The 21,016-nt window shown below is 34.7% G+C and overlaps 2 protein-coding genes and 1 pseudogene across 2 annotated transcripts; 2 read left to right on the top strand and 1 right to left on the bottom strand.

The window, feature by feature from the left end:
• Nucleotides 1-1,160: 1,160 nt before the first annotated feature.
• Nucleotides 1,161-2,451, top strand: LOC128015798 (haloacid dehalogenase-like hydrolase domain-containing protein 3). Its single transcript, XM_052599967.1, has 2 exons — nucleotides 1,161-1,599; nucleotides 1,848-2,451. The coding sequence occupies exons 1-2, from the start codon at nucleotides 1,270-1,272 to the stop codon at nucleotides 2,241-2,243; spliced, it is 726 nt and encodes a 241-aa protein (XP_052455927.1). The 5' UTR covers nucleotides 1,161-1,269; the 3' UTR covers nucleotides 2,244-2,451.
• A 1,821-nt stretch (nucleotides 2,452-4,272) lies between these two features.
• Nucleotides 4,273-15,457, bottom strand: LOC128015799 (protransforming growth factor alpha). Its single transcript, XM_052599968.1, has 6 exons — nucleotides 15,006-15,457; nucleotides 12,534-12,674; nucleotides 11,379-11,493; nucleotides 10,297-10,446; nucleotides 9,346-9,455; nucleotides 4,273-6,729 (listed from the first exon to the last, which is right to left on the bottom strand). Exons 1-6 carry the CDS (start codon nucleotides 15,046-15,048, stop codon nucleotides 6,722-6,724), a joined length of 567 nt encoding a protein of 188 aa, XP_052455928.1. The 5' UTR covers nucleotides 15,049-15,457; the 3' UTR covers nucleotides 4,273-6,721.
• LOC128015192 (solute carrier family 2, facilitated glucose transporter member 11-like) lies at nucleotides 15,206-20,157 on the top strand (annotated as a pseudogene).
• Nucleotides 20,158-21,016: the final 859 nt, after the last annotated feature.

The following is a 21,016-nucleotide window of genomic DNA, read 5'->3' as shown; positions in this document are numbered from 1 at the left end:
ACTAGGGTGCACCTATAATAAGTGTTTATATTCATACTATTTTAGATTGCTTCGGGGGTACCGCGGCGGAGTAACCCAGTACCTTTGTGATTCTTCATAGACATAAACAGAGAGAAGTAGTTCCGGCTACGATGTTCTTCCGCAAGACGCAAGCAGTTCTGTTTATTAACCGCTAGAGCGTCAAAAGTTACCTACCGCAGCTTTAACTACATTTTTGTCATTGTCTTATAATTTTCACTCTGTGGTTCACTCGTCCAGATGTGGACTGTGCTCTACTGACAAAGGACCCCTATTTTAATAAGAAGTTTCTTCAACTAGTTCATGCACACCCCTCCTCCCAACATTCATCACGTGAGCTGCAGCTGCACAGCTCCATCCAGCATTGGGTGAGTGACTTTTCAGTAATAAGATTAGATGAGGATGTCCTGGTCAACTGTATACTTGTCCATCCAAGTTATAATTGTGCATCATTCAGATTTGCCTTCAGTTAACATGAAATAATAAAAACACTGAAAAGTGTTAGCCAATCAGTTTTGATAGTTAATCGGTTGTTGTTGTTGTTTTTTATCACCTAGCTAATTAAATGTGTTTTAAGCATTACTACTATGTTAGGCCTGGGTGATATGACATCGCGGAGCCTCGCTTTCGATTTCAACATGGCGGTCTGATAGAAATAGTTGGTAGAAAGGCTACTAGAAGTAAATGGGTTCTGTTGTCAACGTGAAACCAACGTGTCCATTAATTGTCTCTAGTTAGTCATGCATGATTAGTCTTGTTTATAATAATTGTATCTCTTGAAAATAAATTTTCAATACAACGGTTATTGCATTTTCAAAATATCTTTGCTCGGCTGTAAATGATTGCTCAGACTCTGATGAAACAGCACATCCTCACGTGCTACTAGTTGCTTTTCTCATCGCTGCTCAGGATAGATCAACCACAGTGTTCTTGTATTCTGGATGAGGCTTTTGAGATTTAAGATTTATTTTGCGAATTTGAGATTTATTTCAGAATCTTTCCAATCATCAAATATATTTTAAAAATATTAACTTACTCCAAAAATTAATTAATTTAAACGCGGTCGAAATGTGGGATTCTGCTTTTTGAGCCGACAGGCGCCCCTAGAGGAAAACTACTAGTAATCATACAGTAACCAGAACCTTTACCCTCTGTTACCTCGCTTTCTAACACTACGTTGCCATTTGTAGGTTATGTGTGCATTTTGTATTATCAGAGCATAAGGCTTGTAGGTTTTTAGTCGTATTGGTGATGCGGGGGCCGGTGCGTTGGGTATTATGGGATGTGAAGGACACAGTGTTAAAGGTCCGTCGCTCGGTTGGAGAGCAGTACTGCAGCGAAGCAGAGCGAGCAGGACTAAAGCTGCCCGCTGCACAGGTAGATACTGCTTTCAGACAGGCCTACAGGCAGCTATCTAGCCTATTTCCCAACTATGGCAGAGCTCAGGGCATGAACAGCCAGGAGTGGTGGACTGGACTAGTGAGGGACACTTTTGCCCAGTGTGGGGTAGATGACCCTGCTTTACTGGATAGTCTAGCCAACAGACTCTATCATAACTTTAGTGGACCAGAAAACTGGGAGGTAAGGGGTATTTTACTTTTCAGGTATTTAGCCATTAAAATTAAAAAGATATTCGTCAAACTCAGCATTTTCGGCTGTTGTTATTACTAATTAACAGATCCTCCTGTAGGGGGCGCTCGTTCATTATAAATCTCCATTACCAGTTACTGATTATCCTGTAAAATGAAAAGCTGAAATAACTTGAACATAGGCAAGTACATACGGTTATGCTCAAGTAACTGAAATTAATTTTATTGTATCACCATCAGGTGTTTCCTGATTCTAATAGAACTCTGATGTTCTGCACCGCTTTGGGACTCAAGCAAGGCGTTGTTTCCAACTTTGACAAGCGTTTGGAAGGGATCCTTCGGGGATGTGGCCTTCTCACTCACTTCTCATTTCTCCTGACCTCAGAAGAAGCTGGGGTTGCTAAACCAGACCCTGGCATTTTTACCCAGGCGCTCGTGCGGTGTGGTGTTCCAGCCTCCAGTGTAGTTTATGTTGGGGACCATTATGTGAATGACTACCTGACCTCACGCTCATTGGGTATTCGAGGTTACCTGCTTGACAGACAAAACTGTAACAGGCACCTTAATGTTCCCCCACAGCATAGACTACAGAGCCTAGATGAACTACCAGCTCGACTGAAACAGGATGCAGCCTGATGATTATGTAATGTTGCTGCAGGCTTAAACTAATTTTTAAATGGGCCATATTTTCTGCAGATGCTTGTTTCGTATGATGAAACATAAGATGTAAGCCAAAAACATCAGAAAGGAGGATTGGAAATTGTTCTGGAAATGTACTTTTAACTGTATAGTTTTAATGAACTCCTAATGTACTGTTTAAAATTATATTTAATTGTGAAAATTGTTCGGTTGTTATCCACTCTTTTGTAAATATAGTATCTGGTAAAATACTGCTCAGACATCAGTCCCAAAATACAAATGTATGACTTCCAATACATATAGTGCTCTAAAGAAAATATTGAGATTTTATCCATTATAATTAGAAACCCTACACAACTTTTCTCTATTTTCAAATCACATAATTATTTGCTAAATATTTCTAATTAACAATCTCATCCGGCTCTGTCCTGACATAGAATACGTTTTCTTTCAGGCATTTTTTTAATTCAATTAACAAATAATTAATAATTCAAATAATGTGTATATAAATTAAGTTAATTAATATTTTGTTAAATAGCTAAAAATAAAATTGAATAAAAAAAATTCATAACTACTTATTTTCTCTATAAACAGCAGATGGCGCTTTAGTAAGTGTCTTATAGTGTACTGATCGAGGGACATTAACTAAACCTTATGAATCTGAAAAACAAACAAAAGTTATTTAGTCTAATTCTTTTTTTTTTTTTGCCATTTGCAAATCATTTCTACAGTGAAATAGTTCAGACAGACAATAATATTAAAGACAATAGAGGTAGTTTCTGTAGAGGCTGTGGATGGCTGGTGGAGAGGGAGATCATTTAACCCTAATACCCAAATACTCTTATTCCTCCCCATCTGCTCCAGCACAAATACCAGCTATGGTTGTACAGTCAAAAAGATGAAAATTAGTCCAAAAATGAGAATGGCGGGGGAAAAAACAAACCACGAATAACGTCTATGCTCTTCAATTATTGTGGAATTTGCATTAGGATGAGAAGATTATGAAATGAGGGCAAACAGCAGCAGGACACAGACTGTGCACTTCCATCTGCCTATACAGAGTGTTTCCTCAGGCGATCTTCACATAATCGACAACTGGAATACATCCTTTCTGTTGTGTTTCTATCTCGCTGCTCTGTAAGCGTGTTGTGTGTATTCAGTTCCCTCAGCAGAGCGCTTAAAACAAAGCTGGCTTTAGAGGCTCAGCCAGTCGGCTATGAGGGGCTGTGCTGCAATCCAATTGAAAACCTTAATGGGATTGAGAAACCAAATCAACAGAGGATCGTGAAATAAGAAGAAAGGGAGAGGAGATCGAGGTTAAGAGCAGTTAAGATGAAATACGCCAAATAAAGATGAGAAGAATGACAAAAATAAAGGTTAAAAAAAGGTTTCCAAATTGATGCCACAGACGAACCATTTTCAGTGAACAGTTCCACTAAAGAACCATTTTGTGAAGAGCATTTTAATAATCAAAATTCTTTTTTCCAACATAATTAAACTTTTATGCTGTGGAAAGTTTCCATGGATGTTAAAGTTTCTTTAAAGGCATCTATTTATCAAGTATGGATTCTTTACTGGGGCACTATATAAATAAATAGAATAAAATAAGTGGAAAGAATTGAAGCAAAAAATAGTCTGTGACCACAAAAAGCGAACGGTAAATTACAAGTGAATAAAAAAATAGTCACGCAATGCCAGTCAAGCAGGCACTTAACTTCATGTGGTCACTCATGTGCAAGCTCAACTGCTTTAGGTCATGATCTCTGGGGGCCTTCCCCCTCATCTCACAAAAGGTTTAGCCAAACAAATAAATAAATAAATTGCTGAGTAAGTAAATAAAGGAGCGGAGCTTTACCTCCAGCAAAAAGAGCACTCTGGCTCTGTTTGACCCTTTTCAAATATTCAGATGATGAAGGATATAAATAAACAGAGTGGAGTTTATAACTGGCAAGGAGGAAAAGTATGCTTCATAAAAAGTTTGATGAAATGAAAAATTACGATAGGTAAGAATCAGGTCCAGTCCAGATTTTGCTGCACTTTGTGATATTTGGAAAAATATGCAAACTTAGAGGTCAAAACACTCAACAAAATATCATACAGTGAAGCATGTGACAGTCCTATTGGAATCATTTAACTCTTACCTTCATGCCTGACTGATGATCAGAGAAAACACCTCATTCTTCACATACAGTCCAACCAAAACAATATTCCCCACAATTTTTTTCCCCCAACAAGGAAAAAGACAGTATTTTCAATAGAACGACAGATGGTGTTTACATTATACCATACACAAACGTCAGTCAATAAGCTACTAATCGGGTTGAAACAGGATTCAGTTGGAACAAAGCAAGAGATGCAACACTGAGCATCATCTCTAGTGCTAAGACCAATTCATCCGTTAGTCTTTAGGTTTGACATCATCATAATCATCATGGATGACTGTAATTCCACATATGGAAATTATGCAATGACTGCATGTTACAAAACTGTTCAATCCGAAATTCCCAATGCTTGCTTTACAATTTTAACAAACTCCTCAACAAAAAAACATTACATTTGGAATATCGTAGGTTTAACACTCACCCACATTTTTTTTTCAACTTCTATTTGTGAATTTTATATTCAGTCCTTATGTTTACAATTAAAGTGAAATATCAGGATCAGTCACGTAGATCAATAGATAAACATAGATAAATCATCCTGAATCTCTTTTTTCAGGCTGATCAAAATCATTCACAAATGTTGTCCGTGCTGACAGCGTAAGCGTTAAATTTTTTACTTGGATGACTTTTGGGATCATTATATCAAATATTTCATGAGGCTTCACGCAGTGATCAGATTTCAGTAACATGGCCAAAAATAAGCCTTTTTTTCTATCTTTCTTTGTGCTAGATCAGTCATTTGCCAGCTTCTGAGAAGGGTTTAGATTGAATAAAACCTACAATGGCATACTTTATACATAAGCCTTCTGACCTTAACGGTCACTCAACATTCGTTTTATAACATGAGATTGGCAAAAGCTTGAGGACAGAATAAGATAATGAGAAAACAACGAACATATGGATTAAAATATTTCAGTGTAAAAGTTTCCATCTATCTTTACAAGCATAAGTTGGTAAGGACAGCATGCATCAAACTGAGTAATATCAATAATGGTTTGAGCCTCTGTATGCATATGTGTGCCCCAATAAACATGATAATAGTGAATTAGGCAATTAAGATACAGTGAAGTGTTATTCTTTAAGTGCGGGAATAAAGATGCACTATAGCCATCACCAACATCCATCATATAAAATATAGGTGCAGATTTAAAGGTGACTGTATTCACAGCGTGTTTGAAATTGTACATTGCACAAGAAGAGCACAATGAAATGTGTGTAATTATGTGATAAGACATGCATCCAATTATTCCATATGTGAACATGCAGATGTTATGTGACGTCATAACACGGCTAAAAATAGTGAACATACTGAGGCTCCCATTCTAAACCATTTACCCTACTGATCCTGACAAATCTTTGATAGCGAACAAGCAAATTCTGTGCATGAAGACAATTTTTTTGTGGGATTTGTGAATCTATGCATAACTTCAAGTTACATGTCATTTTTGTGAATGGTTTTATCATACATTTCCAATATTTTTATTTTTTTTAAAATGTAATTATAAATGTAAAATAAATTATTTGTCCTTCAGAGCCGGCTATAGTGTCTCATGTTTGCGGTTAATCTATGAAAAGTTGTTTACAATTTTTAATCAACATTATAAGGAGATCAAGCTCAAATAAATTGGCAAAAGAGTCTGTTGTAGTTTTAATATTACATGCTACTAGTTAATGTTAAGTAATCTCCCATTCTTTATCCATAATGTGATTCAGAAAATAATGTGATATTATATCCTTGTTAAAAAGTATATCTTAAAGTACTTTTTAGTGAGTTTCACATTTCATTAATAGCATATTATTAGTGTTTTTTTTAATGATAACAGTATTTTAAAAGACAAAAACTGGGAGAATGTTGTCTTATACATCTATAAAGGTAATTATAGCTTTAAGATAAGCTCTGTTAGCAAGAATGATTTTTCTATAACCTCTCTCAAAGTTTTTTTTTTTTTGGGCCATAGATCCGTACCTTATTCCAAATGGCCATGTGTCTACATCACTGGATGCTGTAGCTAAGTTCCATGTAGTTTGTTCTGAGTTCTTCTTTCAGAGTTTCTCAGTTTTTGAGTTCCATCTTGAACTCTTGTCATTGCTGTTGTTGTTCCAGAATCCATATCCTTTTAGGAATGACTCAGTCAGTCTGAATGTAAAGTTCCATGTTTGGGTTCTCCCACTGTCCACATCGAAATGCTCTCAGTTGTCTCTCAGCTCTCTGTAGTTTGAGAAACGCAGTCATAGTGAAGTCAAGGAGTAAGATGAAATATTTTTTAGTCTCATTTTTAAGAGAGCACCTGCATGAGCTCCAGAAAACTCATGTCAAACCACTGCATGGGAAGAGACAAAAATGAAACATATAAGGATTACGTCATTGCAAGTCATGTAGAAGCCTTTTTTTCACATAATAAGATTCTATAAGGAGGAAAGGCAGAGGGGTTTGATCAAACTACTCCAAAACACTTTACAAATTAATACCTTGTGTGTAAGGAACATTTTCTGATGAGATGAGAAGACAGTAAGTTGGAAGTGGAGGAGAAAATTGACAAAACACACATGTAAGACAAACAATGTTTCGCCATAGTCTGATGATATGCAAAATTACTGATATGTTACTGTGGAAACACAGGCACAGTTCTACCTAACAATTAGAAATGCCTGACGATGCTGACAAACTATGTGACAACGTCCCGTTGACAAATCTAATTAAAGCTTTGCAATACTCTGTCAACAAGCAGCACTGTTGAGCAGACTGGCAGTGATAACTGAGGGTATTTGTATGGACAAAATTCCAACAATTCCATTTCTAATTGCGTAATTATGTCTGGGGATATTCAGTTCCTCCAGTGATTACACATAATCTGCCCACTAAAACAAGGGAACATATGCTCACAACATGAAATATGCTACCAAGCTAAAGTTTAGACACTCTACTGAATCATTTTTCAAAATCGTTCTTAAAAACCTTTTGATCTAAAAACTTAAAGGGATAGTTCACCCAAAAATGAAAACTACCCAATGATTTACCACTCATCCTAGGTGTATATTACTTATACAATCAGAGTTATATTAAAAAATGTCCTGGCTCTTCTAAGCTTTATGATGGCAGTAAAAGGTGGTTGAGATTTAAAAGCCTAAAAAAGTATGTCCATCCATCATAAAAAGTGCTCCACATGGCTCTGGGGGGTTAATGAAGCCCTTCTGAAGTGAAGTGATGCATTTGTGTAAGAAATATATCCATATTTAAAACTTTATAAACTCGTACGCACATTCACAGGAGAGTGGGGAGGACGAAGATGTAGTGTAAGCTCCGGTGAGAATATGCTAGTCTCGCGGGAGCCAAGCTTTATTAATAGCAAAGGAAATCCAGTTGGCTTATATTTAATTTATTTTTTTTTTTTTTTGCAAATCCTTGTTTTGTACTTATTGTTCATGACTGGGGTTTTGTTTTGCTCTCTCCTCTGCACTTCCACATTCGTCACTTCTCACCCGAGCTTAATAAAGTTTTGGAAATTAAGTTAATAAAGTTTTAAACATGTATATTTCTGAAAGCACTTTTTGGGGTTTCAAAATCTCAACCACCATTTAGAGCCATTATAAAGTTTAGTAGATGAAGGACATTTTTTAATATAACTCTGATGGCATTTGTCTGAAAAAAAGAAAGCCATATATACACCTAAGATGGCTTGAGGTTGAGTAAATCATGAGGTAATTTTCATTTTTGGGTGAACTATCCCTTTAAGGATTTACTTTCAAATAGTTTTGTAGACAAAAGGAAACCCTTAAGTAATGTGACCAATTCTCACTATTATCTAGTTGCTTATTAGCATGCCTATTATTAACATATTGGCTTTTATTAATACTTATAAAGCACATATTAATGCCTTATTCTGCATGACCATATACTACATCCCTAATCGTATCCCATACCTAAACTTAACAACTATCTTACTAAATATTAACAAGCAGCAAATTAGGAATGAGGCAAAAGTCGTTGTTAATGGTTTGTTGATGGTCAGAATTGGACCTTAAAATAAAGTGTGATCCAGACAAACGGTTTCTTTTTTAAAAAATTTGTTTTACTGTTTAAATGTTTGACATCAGTATTTTTTAAAGCAATTAATACTTTAATTGCAGAATAATGCATTAAAATGTTCAAAAGGCAGTAGAGAGTAAAACATTTAAAGTTTGTTACAACAGATTTCTATATCAAATAAATTTATATTCTTCAAAGAACCTAACGAAAAATTTATTATGGTATTATGTATCTACAAAAATATCAATAAGCACAAATATTTTCAACATTGAAGATAAAAGAAATGTTTCTTGAGCACCAAAATAGCAAGTTTAAAATTATTTCTAAAGGATCATGTGACACTGAAGATGGGAAAATTCAGCTTTGCATCACAGAAATAAATTACATTTTAAAATGTATGAAAGTAGAAATACTTTATTTTAAACTATAATAAAAATTCCCCTAATCCTTATAATTTTTATTTTCTACATTTTAAACTAACAGTAAATAGTATGTAGGTGTGTCAAAACTGGCAGTGTTTATCATTTACATATTTCACATTTAATCTTTGTATCTTAATTAGGCTTAATTACGAGTTAAACAAAAGAACCGATTGAAAGCACTGACACATTTAATGCCCTACACATTTCAAATAAAAGTTTATTAGTCTTTGTTTCACCATGACCAACTATTACTGTAGTCTCTGACAATCTTAGGGCAGAGTGACAGCAGATGGCTAAACTAACAGCTTAAACCCTTGAGCAAAGACAAATCATAGGCCATTAAAAGTTAAAGGGCTCACACATATGCTGGTCTCAGTATGCAAACACCCCCTATTGATGATCATAATTAGACACTGCATGACACTTTACACGCGACATTACAGCTCAGCAAAAAGTTGTGTAAAAATGGAAATATAGCACCAGAATACCTGTTTCTGAGTGACAGCAGGATGTCCCACCCGTCAGAATACTCCTAGGCTTCTCTGACCAACACGAAATGGTGTTACCTCGCCCACAACCACCCCGTCTCCACCAACAACTAGAAAGACAATGTGTGAAGTCTGTAAATGACCTCTTTCTCCTTCCACAAAAATTGTATTGCACAGTTAATTCAACAAAGACAGAAAGACAGATAACAGAATAAACCCAACAAATAACCTGCTCTGGGGAAATTATGATATATGCTGGGATTCATAATAAATAAATTAAGCCCTTGTAATTAGATTATATTACGCTCTTAAATGCTTATAATGAGTTCATACTTTTTATACAGTTCTACATACAAACATTGTTTGTACTGTAAATGTTACACGATTGCAGAAACTCTAATATGCTGATTTTGTGCTCAATTTTTATTGTTGACCAATTAATAATAATTGTCAATTTTATCAATGTTGAACATTTTATTTGCTACTTTATATTGTTGTCGAAACTGTGATTAAAAAAATATATAATTCAGGATTCTTTGATGAATACAAAGATCAAAAGAACATTATTTATTTGGAATAGTAATGCAATGTTTCTTGGCTGAATAAAAGGTTTCTTTATTATTATTATTATTATTATTATTTAACCCTTAAATGGTAGTGTATTACAGTTTTCACAAAATATTAAGCAGAATAAGAATGATTTCGACATTGATAATAATAAGAAATGTTTCTTGAGCAATAAGTTAGCATATTAGAATGATTTATGAAGGACCATGTGACACTGAAGACTAGAGTAATTAATACCAGTAATTTGCTGTCACAGTAATAAATTACATTTTAAAATGTATTCAAATAGAAAATATTTTTTCAAATTTCAATCATATTTCACATTATTATTATTATTATTTTTTTTTTTTGTGAAAAATACAGATTTAAATGAATCATACTCACTTTAGTAGAGTGCACAGCAGCATGAGTAGAACACTGCCCACCACACACAACACCAGCATGGTGGCCACAGTCTGTTGCCTGTGGTTAGATGCCACCACTGCCAAGAGGTCTGCATGTTCACATCGCATCCCCACAAAGCCAGGATGACATCTACACAAAAATGCACAAGAGTGATTTTTATTATAATTGAAAAGGGAGCTTTATAAAACTAAAACCAAAAATGAAAATAAACACTGCAAATCGTAAGTATATTTAATAAATGTTCATAAAAGCATTTCATTTCAGAATGAGGACGCTGCCAGTATCATGTTTATAATATAAATCAAATTCAAACTGACTACAATTTATTTGACTTTTGTGGTGAACTACTACATAATGATATGGACATAGAAAAAACAATAAATTCCTTGAAAACAGGAGGACTCCTACCAACTTAGACACAAGCACCAACACGGAGTTGAATACTGCTATTGTGCCAGATTTATACATGGAAATGCAATTTAGCAAAGGACAAAACACTCTTGTCTTGACAAGGACAGCTTAACGAAGATGCTGTTAGCATTTATCCAGAAGAATTTATCCAAGTGAGTCAGCAATCAAAATGTATGTCAGAATGTTTAGCCGTTTAATCCCATTATTATATGAAAATATATGTTGATTGACCAGAGAGAACAAAAGATACAAATGAGATTAAAAAATAAATGAATAAAAAAATCTGACCCAAACAACATTCACAGTACTAGGATTCTGTAATGTTTTTTTTTTCAGTGAGTATTTCATAGAAAAAGTTGGTAGTGACAGCATTAAAGTCAAATTTCCAACCTTCTGACAGCATGTTGTAAACTGCTCTTGTAAAACAAAACCAGCACTATAACGACTGAAATATATATAAAAATAACGTAAGACTGCTTGAACATACAGATCAGTTTTGACTCCTTAAAAACATGCAGTTCTTTATTATCAAATTTGAGAAGGCTAATGTGAACATGCAGATTGTTAACAGACTACGGAAAGTCAGAATGCCGGAAATATACATGGAAAAAAATAATCCAATTAGAAAATAAGACAATCTTAGAACTTACATGCATGCAGGTGTTTCCTCCAGTATGAGAAAGCGACATGTGCCATGAAAACAGAAGTGGTTATGGGAGTCAGGGCAGTCATCGAAGTGAGAGTGGACAGCGGCTGCTATAAATTCTAAAATGTATGCAAACAAAACAAAATAAAAGAACCTGGGTTTAATATGGACATAAATCACCATTTCTTGGTTGATAAAATACAAAGATCTATGCAAGAATTCCTTAAAAATGTATTTGCAAATGTTATGCCTGAAGACAATTAATACTGTTGCCCAGTAACTCAGTTCCTCATAGAGTTGTGAACATAACACAAGATTACTACATCATTACTGACCCCCACTTCAACACAAACAGAATTATCTTACTTATATTACATTTCCAGCTTTTATTTGTTATATACTTGCGAAATTTGTTATATCTTGAAGAACCGAAGAAGTGGAAGATAGAAAATAATTCTAAGTTCTCCATCAATCAGAATTAGAAGATTTCGTACATAGATCACAGCCCTTTAGATTTTATTTTTTCAAGGCTGCCCCTTTCTCAGACTCTATCCTCCCTAAGGCACACTTTTGATCTAAAGAGAGCACAAAAGCAGACATGGTGTAAGACAAGAAATAGCTAGACTTAGCCAGGACTAGCGGTCAAGATCTGAGGGGATTTCTTGAAATTGACAGACTCCTGTTTCTAATCATTGGGAGCTTGGCCTGTAGAAGGTATTTACACTGGATGAAAACTGTTTGCAGTATAATAAATAAAGGACCATGGTTAAAAGCTTCTGCCTTTGTATTAGCAGCCTACTAATACCACGTGTGATTTCATTATGAAAAAAAAAGTTTATAGCATTATTTACGAATTTACATCATTGTTGATAAGATTTTGAGATGTAGCCATTGCACTGAAAAATTAATGAATGATTGCAGTTGATTGTTGAGGGGCAGTGTTTAAGCAGACAAAATGATTGGAGGTGTCTGGCATACATCACCAGAGAGAAGTCTGTCATTTTCATAGGATGATTGATATCATCAAGTTTTCATATAATGTCGACTTCAACATTCTTTTTAATTTCTATGAGGCTGCGGTCTAATATTTAATATATTCCATATTCACTGATTCAAAAAATACACATTCAGCATAAAGGAAAAAGCAGACAGAGCATACTTTTGACACGTGAAGTAGTAGTGGTTGTGGTCGTGCTGCTGGTGGTGGTGGTGGTCGTGGTGGTAGTTGTTGTTGTGGTGGTTGCAATGGTTGTTGTTGAGGTAGAATTCTCTTGCACCTGCCCATATGTAAAAAGGGATCCTACAAATCAAACACAGCAAGCACATATTCAAAAACAATAGCACCACAATGGAACTCTATTGTCGTTGAGAACAGCTAAATAGATGAGGACGAGGTGTTCAAAACTATTCAAATGTCACTGCTACTGCCTCTGTGGAATCTAGTATAGTGAACACCTTACCCAAATGGGAAAATGAGGATCCAACAAAGTCAAAAATTGCCAGACTCATGACCGTTACAGCAATGAGAAAACAGCGGAACAACAGCATCACACACTAGAGAGAAAAAGGCTTGAGTGGCGTCCAGTGCAAATGAGAAATAGCTACTTAAAGCCCACCTGCTTTAGACTCAGAGATCAATTAAAATGCCCTGGAACATCAGTGGGAGCAACTGACTTCTGACCTTCAGACTATTTTAAGAGCTACAAGGGAATGGCTGGGTTAAGATAAATTAAAGTGGATTTGTGATGCGGATCTCTCCGCATACACAGGTAAGACACTGCCGGAGGAATCGTTGACATGGCGTAACTAATTCACTCGTACATTTACAGAAAATGGAAGAACCACCACAAATCCCAAAATGTATTGCTCTGCTCTAAAACTTATCTAGCGATAGAGTTTTAATGTATCATATATGCGTAAAATTGCATTGCAATGAGCTCAGTGGAAAATAAATCCAAGATGAGTTAAGAAAATGTTTATTATTAAAAAACAGAAAGTTCTGATATGCCAATTAGGGTATTGTGCTATTTGCTTAGCAACACACTAATGCCAAACTAGTGAAAACATTTAGTCGAGCAACCCTTGCAAAGAGCTCTCTGTTTAGGGGTTAGAGATGCTGTCTAATTATAGTGTGTTCCAAATTATAAGGTTCCATGATGGTTAGGAAGTAGCTGCCTATGTAGGCATTAGACAGTGATGTAGAACAATTAGTTCTTGAAAAATAATATTTTTTTGACACTGGCTGTCAATTTAATTCTATTAAATGATGTCACTATATAAATACACCTAATAAGGCCTCTCAATTGAATTTATGTCAAATGCTAATAATATTGATAAATATACATATATGTTTTTAAAGATTGACAGCCTATAAATCTAGAATCTATTTTTAAGTAAAGTCCACTCATCCACTGTAAGGACATAAAATAAAAAAAATACAGAGACATCTCTCAAAATATTTAAATCTATCTGTATCTTCCATAGAATTAAGTAAGTCACACAGTTTTGGACCAATATGAGCATGTGAATTTGTATTTTTGGGTGACCTAGCCCTTTAAGTTAAGAAAACCCTTTCTTATCATTGCAAGGATATTCCTTCTAAGGGTTTGCTTAACTTACCATCTGCCGTTCCTTAACCATCATTGTACCAAAATCACTTACTGAGATTATGGGACCTTGATCACAGGAAACCTTTCCTATATCCTTAAAAAAACAAAAACAGCTGCTTACAGTACAGATACAATCACTCAGTCATTAAAAGTAGCGAGTCTAGCGACTTTATGGGGCATTAAGTCAAATCAAATTCATATGAAATATTATCACAACACGTTTCAAACTAGCTTTACAGAAAGCCTTACTGTTATGATGCTTTACCACAGAGCATCCTGCATCAGGCAGGTTTAAAATTGCCTGGTCATGATTGAATGCATATTAACATTTGCTTAATATTAAAAGCACAGAAAGCAACAACAGACATCATGTCCTGCTGATTTTAAAATTGCTTCGGTAACCTTTACTGAATTTCTCTAATCAAAATTGTTTACGGAGTTAAGAACTTGGCTTCATTATAGAAACAAAGCCATAAAAGATGGACACTAAAGAATAGCTCTATATTTAAACTAAGCTCTGTTAACCTCGTTAGAAGCAAGACTTATGAGCCAAATAAGCTGCTGGACAAAAAAGGACAGCAAACCACTGCTTCTTCCATGACTTGGATAAACACTGAGAGCACATTATTCATGCTATACAGCTAAAAAACAAACAAACAAACAAAAAATGTACAACAAACCAGAATAATTATATGCTGGACATTACTAATAAGTCTGTCATTAAAGTTGATGAGGATGAAACGGTGGGTGTCAGGAGATAGTCACTTCACATACTTCCCCTAATATCATTGTTTTTTTTATATATTGACGATTAGAGGACTGTAAAATTATGACGCTACAAACATCTACCTCTCTTATATTAAAAATGTGGCGACATTGTTGTTTTCTTTATATTTCAAACGTTTAACTTTAATAGTTTGCTTTAGTGCCTCAATAATTTATGCATATTATTATTTACTTAATAAAAATAATAGCAGTAACTGTTAAATCGAATGAACACAACATCAAATATTTTTACTCACCGGTGAGAAGGAATATTGTATCCCAAAAAGCACGATACATCATTATAAGGCGTTTAGGTGGCTTGGTGGTAAGGATTCGCAGCGTCGTTTCTTATATTAAAACGTTTACTCTAGCCAACTTTAAGGAAATCTGAATTCCAGAGTAAAACTGTGTGATTCTTTCTTCACAGTTTCATGAATCTTTCTCGACAAAAGACGCCATGCGTCGATTCAGGTATTTTAAACTTGACGTCTAACTTGAGCACCGCCGTCTTACCACTGACGTCATATAAAGCCCTAACTGTATTTTTTTCTAATTAACTATTATGATACAGATAAGAGGTAAAACATTGTTAACTACAAAACCACATCACTAATAATCAGTCATAGCTCAGAACCTTCTCCACTCCTTTGACATCCTTCTGTTGTGCGTGCGTGTGCGTGTGTGCGTGTGCGCGCGTGCACTCGTGTGCGCCAAATAGAGGCGTGCATTTGCTTGAGACCAGGGAGTGTTGTAATATTTTTATTTAAACCCCTGTAACTATTTTATTATATAAATTTATATATATAATATATCATTTATTATATAAATGATTACTTAACTATTTTATTTGGTTTTCTTTAAGTATGCATTTTTTTATTTGATATTCAGAACCTACATAGTGAGTTGAATTTTAAATGTATTGTTAAACGTCTACTAAAATATGTGAGATACACTTTTTTTTACTTTTTTTTGTGGTTAGTAATGTCTTTAAAAAGATTTAGGGTCCTGGTTACACTGACCTGGCTACATCTGATCTCTATTTTAATAAGACTAGATTGAGAAACCATTGAGAAACCATAGATCGTCTTTGTGGTCTGCTGTTACAACATATAAGGGGAAGAACCCAAATGTCCAGGTCTTAGGGTGAGTTAAGCATTTTATTGTGTTACCTTAGCTCATCTCTTTAAGCATTTTCTTAGTTGATCCAAATTGTTAAATACTAATTTATTTCATAGGCCAACCATAAACCAAGCTTTTGCCTATTCCTTCATTTCTTTATTTATGTAGTACTTATTTATTTATTTATTTGCAATTCAACATCATAGTGCAAACTTCAAGAGTGCAAAAATATGATAACGTTATGCTGCCCCCTAATGGAATGAAGGGATATGGTCTAATATTATTACTCCTGTTCTATATACTGCGATACCATAAATATTTCTCAAGTACATGTGATGATTGAATGTAAAACAACCTGAAATTTATTTGTATTTAAAAACAAATTATAATAATAATAACAATATGTAACTATTCTGTTTTACAGTACCTACAGTTATATTTATATTCTGATAGGTGGAGTTGAACTAGTTTAATATCATCTAATTTTTCTTTTAAATGGATATGGACTTGAAAGTGGATACAGTGCCAATGTCTGCATGGAACAGTATAGTTTAATTCAACAGGTGTTCTCATTGTTTTATCTAGTCAGGAGGGTGGTTGGTTGTATTCTGGGGTTACTTATTGGCTGTTATAGACGTGTGTCATAGTCTTGAACTCTTTTCTACGCACCTTTCTCAGAGCATTACTGCCTCATTTAATGGCGAGCACAAAATGACAACTACCTTCTCAGTTCTTAGATTTTATCCTCTGGATTATTTTTCTCAAAGCATTATTAGTACTTATAAAGAAGACAGCGTGACCACAAAGGGAAAGAAGATAGAGTGTTTATGTCATAATTGCTGCTGTTATTTTTCATTAGTCTGCTTTTTGTTTTTAAATTAAATAAATAGCTATAAGTTCCACTGTAAAATCATATAAATGCGACTAATAATGACATTTGAGTAAAATATTATAAAAAAAATACATTTAAAATTCATTTGTTGACCACATCAAGGCACTTAAAATCCTTTTTGTAGGTTCATACATAACATCATATGTTGACACTTAGAAATTAAATGTTTAATAGTCATTTTATAATTTAATTTGAGTTATTTTGTTGTGAAGTTGATTTGTTTGTTTTGTTGCCTAGAAGTGCATTAAATGCTTGCAAACATTATAGCTGATTTGTCTAAACAGGGTCATACATACACTTTGGTATTAATGGTGACATCTACAGCTATTTGAGGAATTCTACAATATGGATACAACCTGACTATAATGAATGCACTGACTGTTTTAAGTGTTCCATTGGCTTTGTGCTTGTGAAAGAGTAAAAATGTTTACATTTATGTCATATTAGTAGTCTCTTTGTCTGTTAAGGCCAATTGCCAGTTTTCTGTTCTGTGCTCGTTCCTGCAGGTCATTCAGAACTTTGCCAATGAGACATTTATGGAGCGATGGGGAATACAGTTGTGGGCTTATGAAGTCACACTGATATGGACCTTTATTGTTTCCATTTTCTCACTGGGTGGCTTTATTGGGACCCTGATAGCAGGGCCAGTGTCTGTAAGTTTCAGGAGGTGCAGTTAATCTTGTTGTTATACAGTATAATATTAAAGTTCATGTTTCATATGTTTCATGTTTATAAATTGTTTTATTTATCTTTATTTAGACTTATTTTAATATGATATAAATTAAAAAATTTACCATCTCCAGATTTTTGGTTGGCATAAATATATGTATACACTTTTAATGTGATAATCAGGTTCTTTCCCAGAATGTCAAAGCTGCTTTGGCACACAATGAAAGTAAACCATTCACTTCTTTTGCATATAAAAAATATTGTGTTTCACAAAAAAAAGTAAAAATATATGTTTGAAATGATATGAAGGAAAGTAAATAATGGCAAAATGGGCTCATTGTCATCTCTGATCTTTTGGAAATCTGCATGTAATTCTCACACATGATTATATCCATTAATCATGTTTGTTCCAGAGCACTGCAGCGTCTGCGAGGCTGTGAGGAGCAGAGAGAAGAGCTGGATGAGATTCTGCAGAAGCAGAATGAAACTAAAGGTGAGCGTGCCAAACAGCCATAGGAGCTCTTCACTTACCGCAGTGTTCGCTGGCTTGGCAGCACATCACTGTGGCGGTACTGAGCAGTGCCATGCAACTGTGCAGTAATGACTTGGTGAGACCCTGCCTATGTCCAGTCCTGTCAATATTTCCTGGAACTTAGGTGGAAATTCAAGTGTAACTGGATCACCGGTGCATTGCTTCATAAATTGAATGTTAACCTAAGAAAGCACACCCAGTAGCTCACAAGAATTAATGTTTCATGCTGATGTTAATATCTTTAGATATAAATATATAAATATATATATATATATATATATATATATATATATATATATATATATATATACTGTATTTATGTACATAACGTTTCCATAAATATATTAAGCAGCACAAATTTTCAATACTGATAATAAGAAATGTTTCTTGCACCAAATCATAAGATACTTTAAAATAACATTAAAAGATCTTATTGACTACAAACATGAATGGTAATTTCATTTTTATTCATACAAAATTTTCATCTTTAAAAATGGTGCATATTAATATTATATATTCACTTGTAATATTGTGCAAAAGAAACATTTTTTTAGTAAATTCCCTTCGGTTACTTAGCATTTGTGGTTAATAGCAGTTAAAAGCCACATTTGAATCTTTTTCTGTAACTTAAATGAGGAAACTATAACAGCAAATGACTTAGTGACTTGCAAAGCATGCTTTGATCAATCTCTTCTGTACTTAACACTTTTTTGAACATGACTCAAAATGCTTCAGAGGGATTTCAAGTGTTAGTCCTGGTGTGTGTTTTGCACACTCAGAAATCCAAAAGATTAAGGACCTTTTTCTTTCAATCCTCAGATTTACTTCTATGCATCAAATGTATTCCAACAAGCGGCTCTATCTCCAGGACAGATTCCGTATGTGACCACTGGCACTGGGATGTGTGAATTCACCACTTGCACTCTGTGTGTGAGTCTGCCATTCATCTGTTAACAATTGTGTAACTGTCTCAGAACAATACAGGCAATCCTTTGACCCACTTGCATGAGATGTGAGTAAATTAATGCACCCTGAATGTTAGGCTGATTTAGGCTAAATACAGAATAACTTCTGTATGGAATGACATGGTTAAACATGAATTTTTAAATATGTGTGTCAGAACCTGTTAATAATAGAAAGGTTGGGTAGGAGGCTGATGTTGATGGGCTGTGATCTTCACTGTGGCTCTTTCACTAGAGTTGTGTTTTATTCAGTGTTGTATTACCTCTTTTTCCCTTTACCAACACACACACATAGTCACACGGAAGGTTATGTACAAGCTAATGTCTAACCTAATGTCTAACCTCAAAGTGGACACATAATGTCCAGCTTTAACCTCATTGTCATCTGGAGTGTTCAGCTGAATGAACATCATCTTTGGTTAACTATGACTTTTACTTATGTTTTTACATTTCACCCAATAGAATATGGTTACCTGGATGCCTTACCTGAGCATGACCTGCATCTTCACCTACATTCTCAGCTTTGGCATGGGACCAGGTAAATTACAACACCCTAATGTTATTTCATATTTATCAAAACTGTGTTCCTGTTCTTCATACGGTAGCTGGGGTGACTGGAATGCTCCCAACAGAGATTTTTAACCCGACGACCCGTCCTGCCTATATCTCTAATGTGGCTGAACCTCTTCATTATTGGGATGATCTTCCCTTTCCTTGTGGTGAGAACTTTTGGGGGAAAAAGTCATATTTTCGAACGTTAAGATAAATGCAACGTATTTCATTTGTGTTTAAATGATTTTTAGATGTTTTAACTGTAAATTTGACAAAGTACCCATTAAGAATAAGATTTCTTTCTTAATGTCCTCTGTATGTGTTTTTTGCAGAGTGGTTTAGGACAGTATTGCTTTGTGCCATTTGGGGCTGTGTGCCTCCTGACTGCTTCATATATTCAGATGGTTCTACCCGAAACCAAGGGAAACCATGGACCCTATCCATGATCACTAAAGAGTTTTCAGACTCAATTACCATGGACAGGTGAAGATGGATCCAGAAGGAAAACAAGCTCAGTATCTACTAGGGGAAATCTTTCACTCCATTGCTCCATATAGAGTGTTAACAATTCTCACCAACTAAATTAATATGTTTTAGAATAATGTCTTTAAAATGATGCCTTAATTGTTCTTCACCACACCAAGATTACATCTTGCCATGTTTCTTTGTACGTGCATTACTTGCTGATTCATATTCTGCATTTAAAAAATATCGACTTGCTTTGTTACTTGATTCATCCATTAATCATGCATTACCATTTCACATTAATAAAATATATATATATATTGCTAACCATAGTCCTAACTGCTTAGAAATGAATGGAAGGAAGTGCTCTGTAGCTCCCTTTACCACAATTCAGAATATTTTTTTTAGTTTTGTTAGTACATTTGAAACAGGAGATGGTTTGACTTTGGCAGGGTCATTCAGGGTGTGCAGTTATTACAATTCTGTTGAATGTTTCTCCTCTAGTTCAGTGTGACTCCATAACACTCTTACAGTGGTGAACCCCTGAAGCTTTTCTTACAACAGAGAGCTTTAGTTCACAGTGAACACGTGATTCTGGCTGGTGTTTAGAATAGATTAACAAGGCTATTCTGCTAAATCTGTTGCTTATTTCTGCACAAAATGGCAACCCTACCTAAACTTCTGCCAACTTTGAAGATACAAATTGTTTTGGGTCACCAGTTACCCAGCTGACTCATTTAATGTAGTTTTGTACTGGACTGGGCTGTTAAAAATCTACAGACATTCATGTGTTATCCTTATCACAGTTATTAATACTGAAGTTGTTCATTAAAAAAGAAAATTCTAATACAACAGATCAGTTGGTTTTTGGGTATAATGAAATGGGTTAGCTATTAAAATTAGGGTGAAGTGAGCAAAAGTAGAACACTTTTTGGTAGACCGTGTTAAATATTCCATGTCTTTTTCAGGTAAAATGGGACACATTTTCAGCTAGTTGGTGCTTAGGTATTTGCTTATGATTGGACATTGTACAATTTTTTATAGAAATGTCAAAATATAAAATTATTGCTTCATACC

The sequence above is a fragment of the Carassius gibelio genome, chromosome A6 (assembly GCF_023724105.1).
Source record: "Carassius gibelio isolate Cgi1373 ecotype wild population from Czech Republic chromosome A6, carGib1.2-hapl.c, whole genome shotgun sequence".
NCBI classification, from domain to species: Eukaryota; Metazoa; Chordata; class Actinopteri; order Cypriniformes; family Cyprinidae; genus Carassius; species Carassius gibelio.
Note: the sequence above shows the minus strand (reverse complement) of the source record. Positions and strands in the feature narration are given on the sequence as shown.

Excerpts from the sequence above, each read along its gene's own strand:
- LOC128015798 (XM_052599967.1), top strand. The coding sequence starts at position 1,270 with ATGCGGGGGCCGGTGCGTTGGGTATTATGGGATGTGAAGGACACAGTG. Across the intron at positions 1,600-1,847 it reads GTGGACCAGAAAACTGGGAG|GTGTTTCCTGATTCTAATAG; the intron begins GTAAGGGGTATT and ends TATCACCATCAG.
- LOC128015799 (XM_052599968.1), bottom strand. The coding sequence starts at position 15,048 with ATGATGTATCGTGCTTTTTGGGATACAATATTCCTTCTCACCG. Across the intron at positions 11,494-12,533 it reads TACTACTTCACGTGTCAAAA|AATTTATAGCAGCCGCTGTC; the intron begins GTATGCTCTGTC and ends CATACATTTTAG. Across the intron at positions 9,456-10,296 it reads CTGCTGTGCACTCTACTAAA|TTGTTGGTGGAGACGGGGTG; the intron begins GTGAGTATGATT and ends TTGTCTTTCTAG.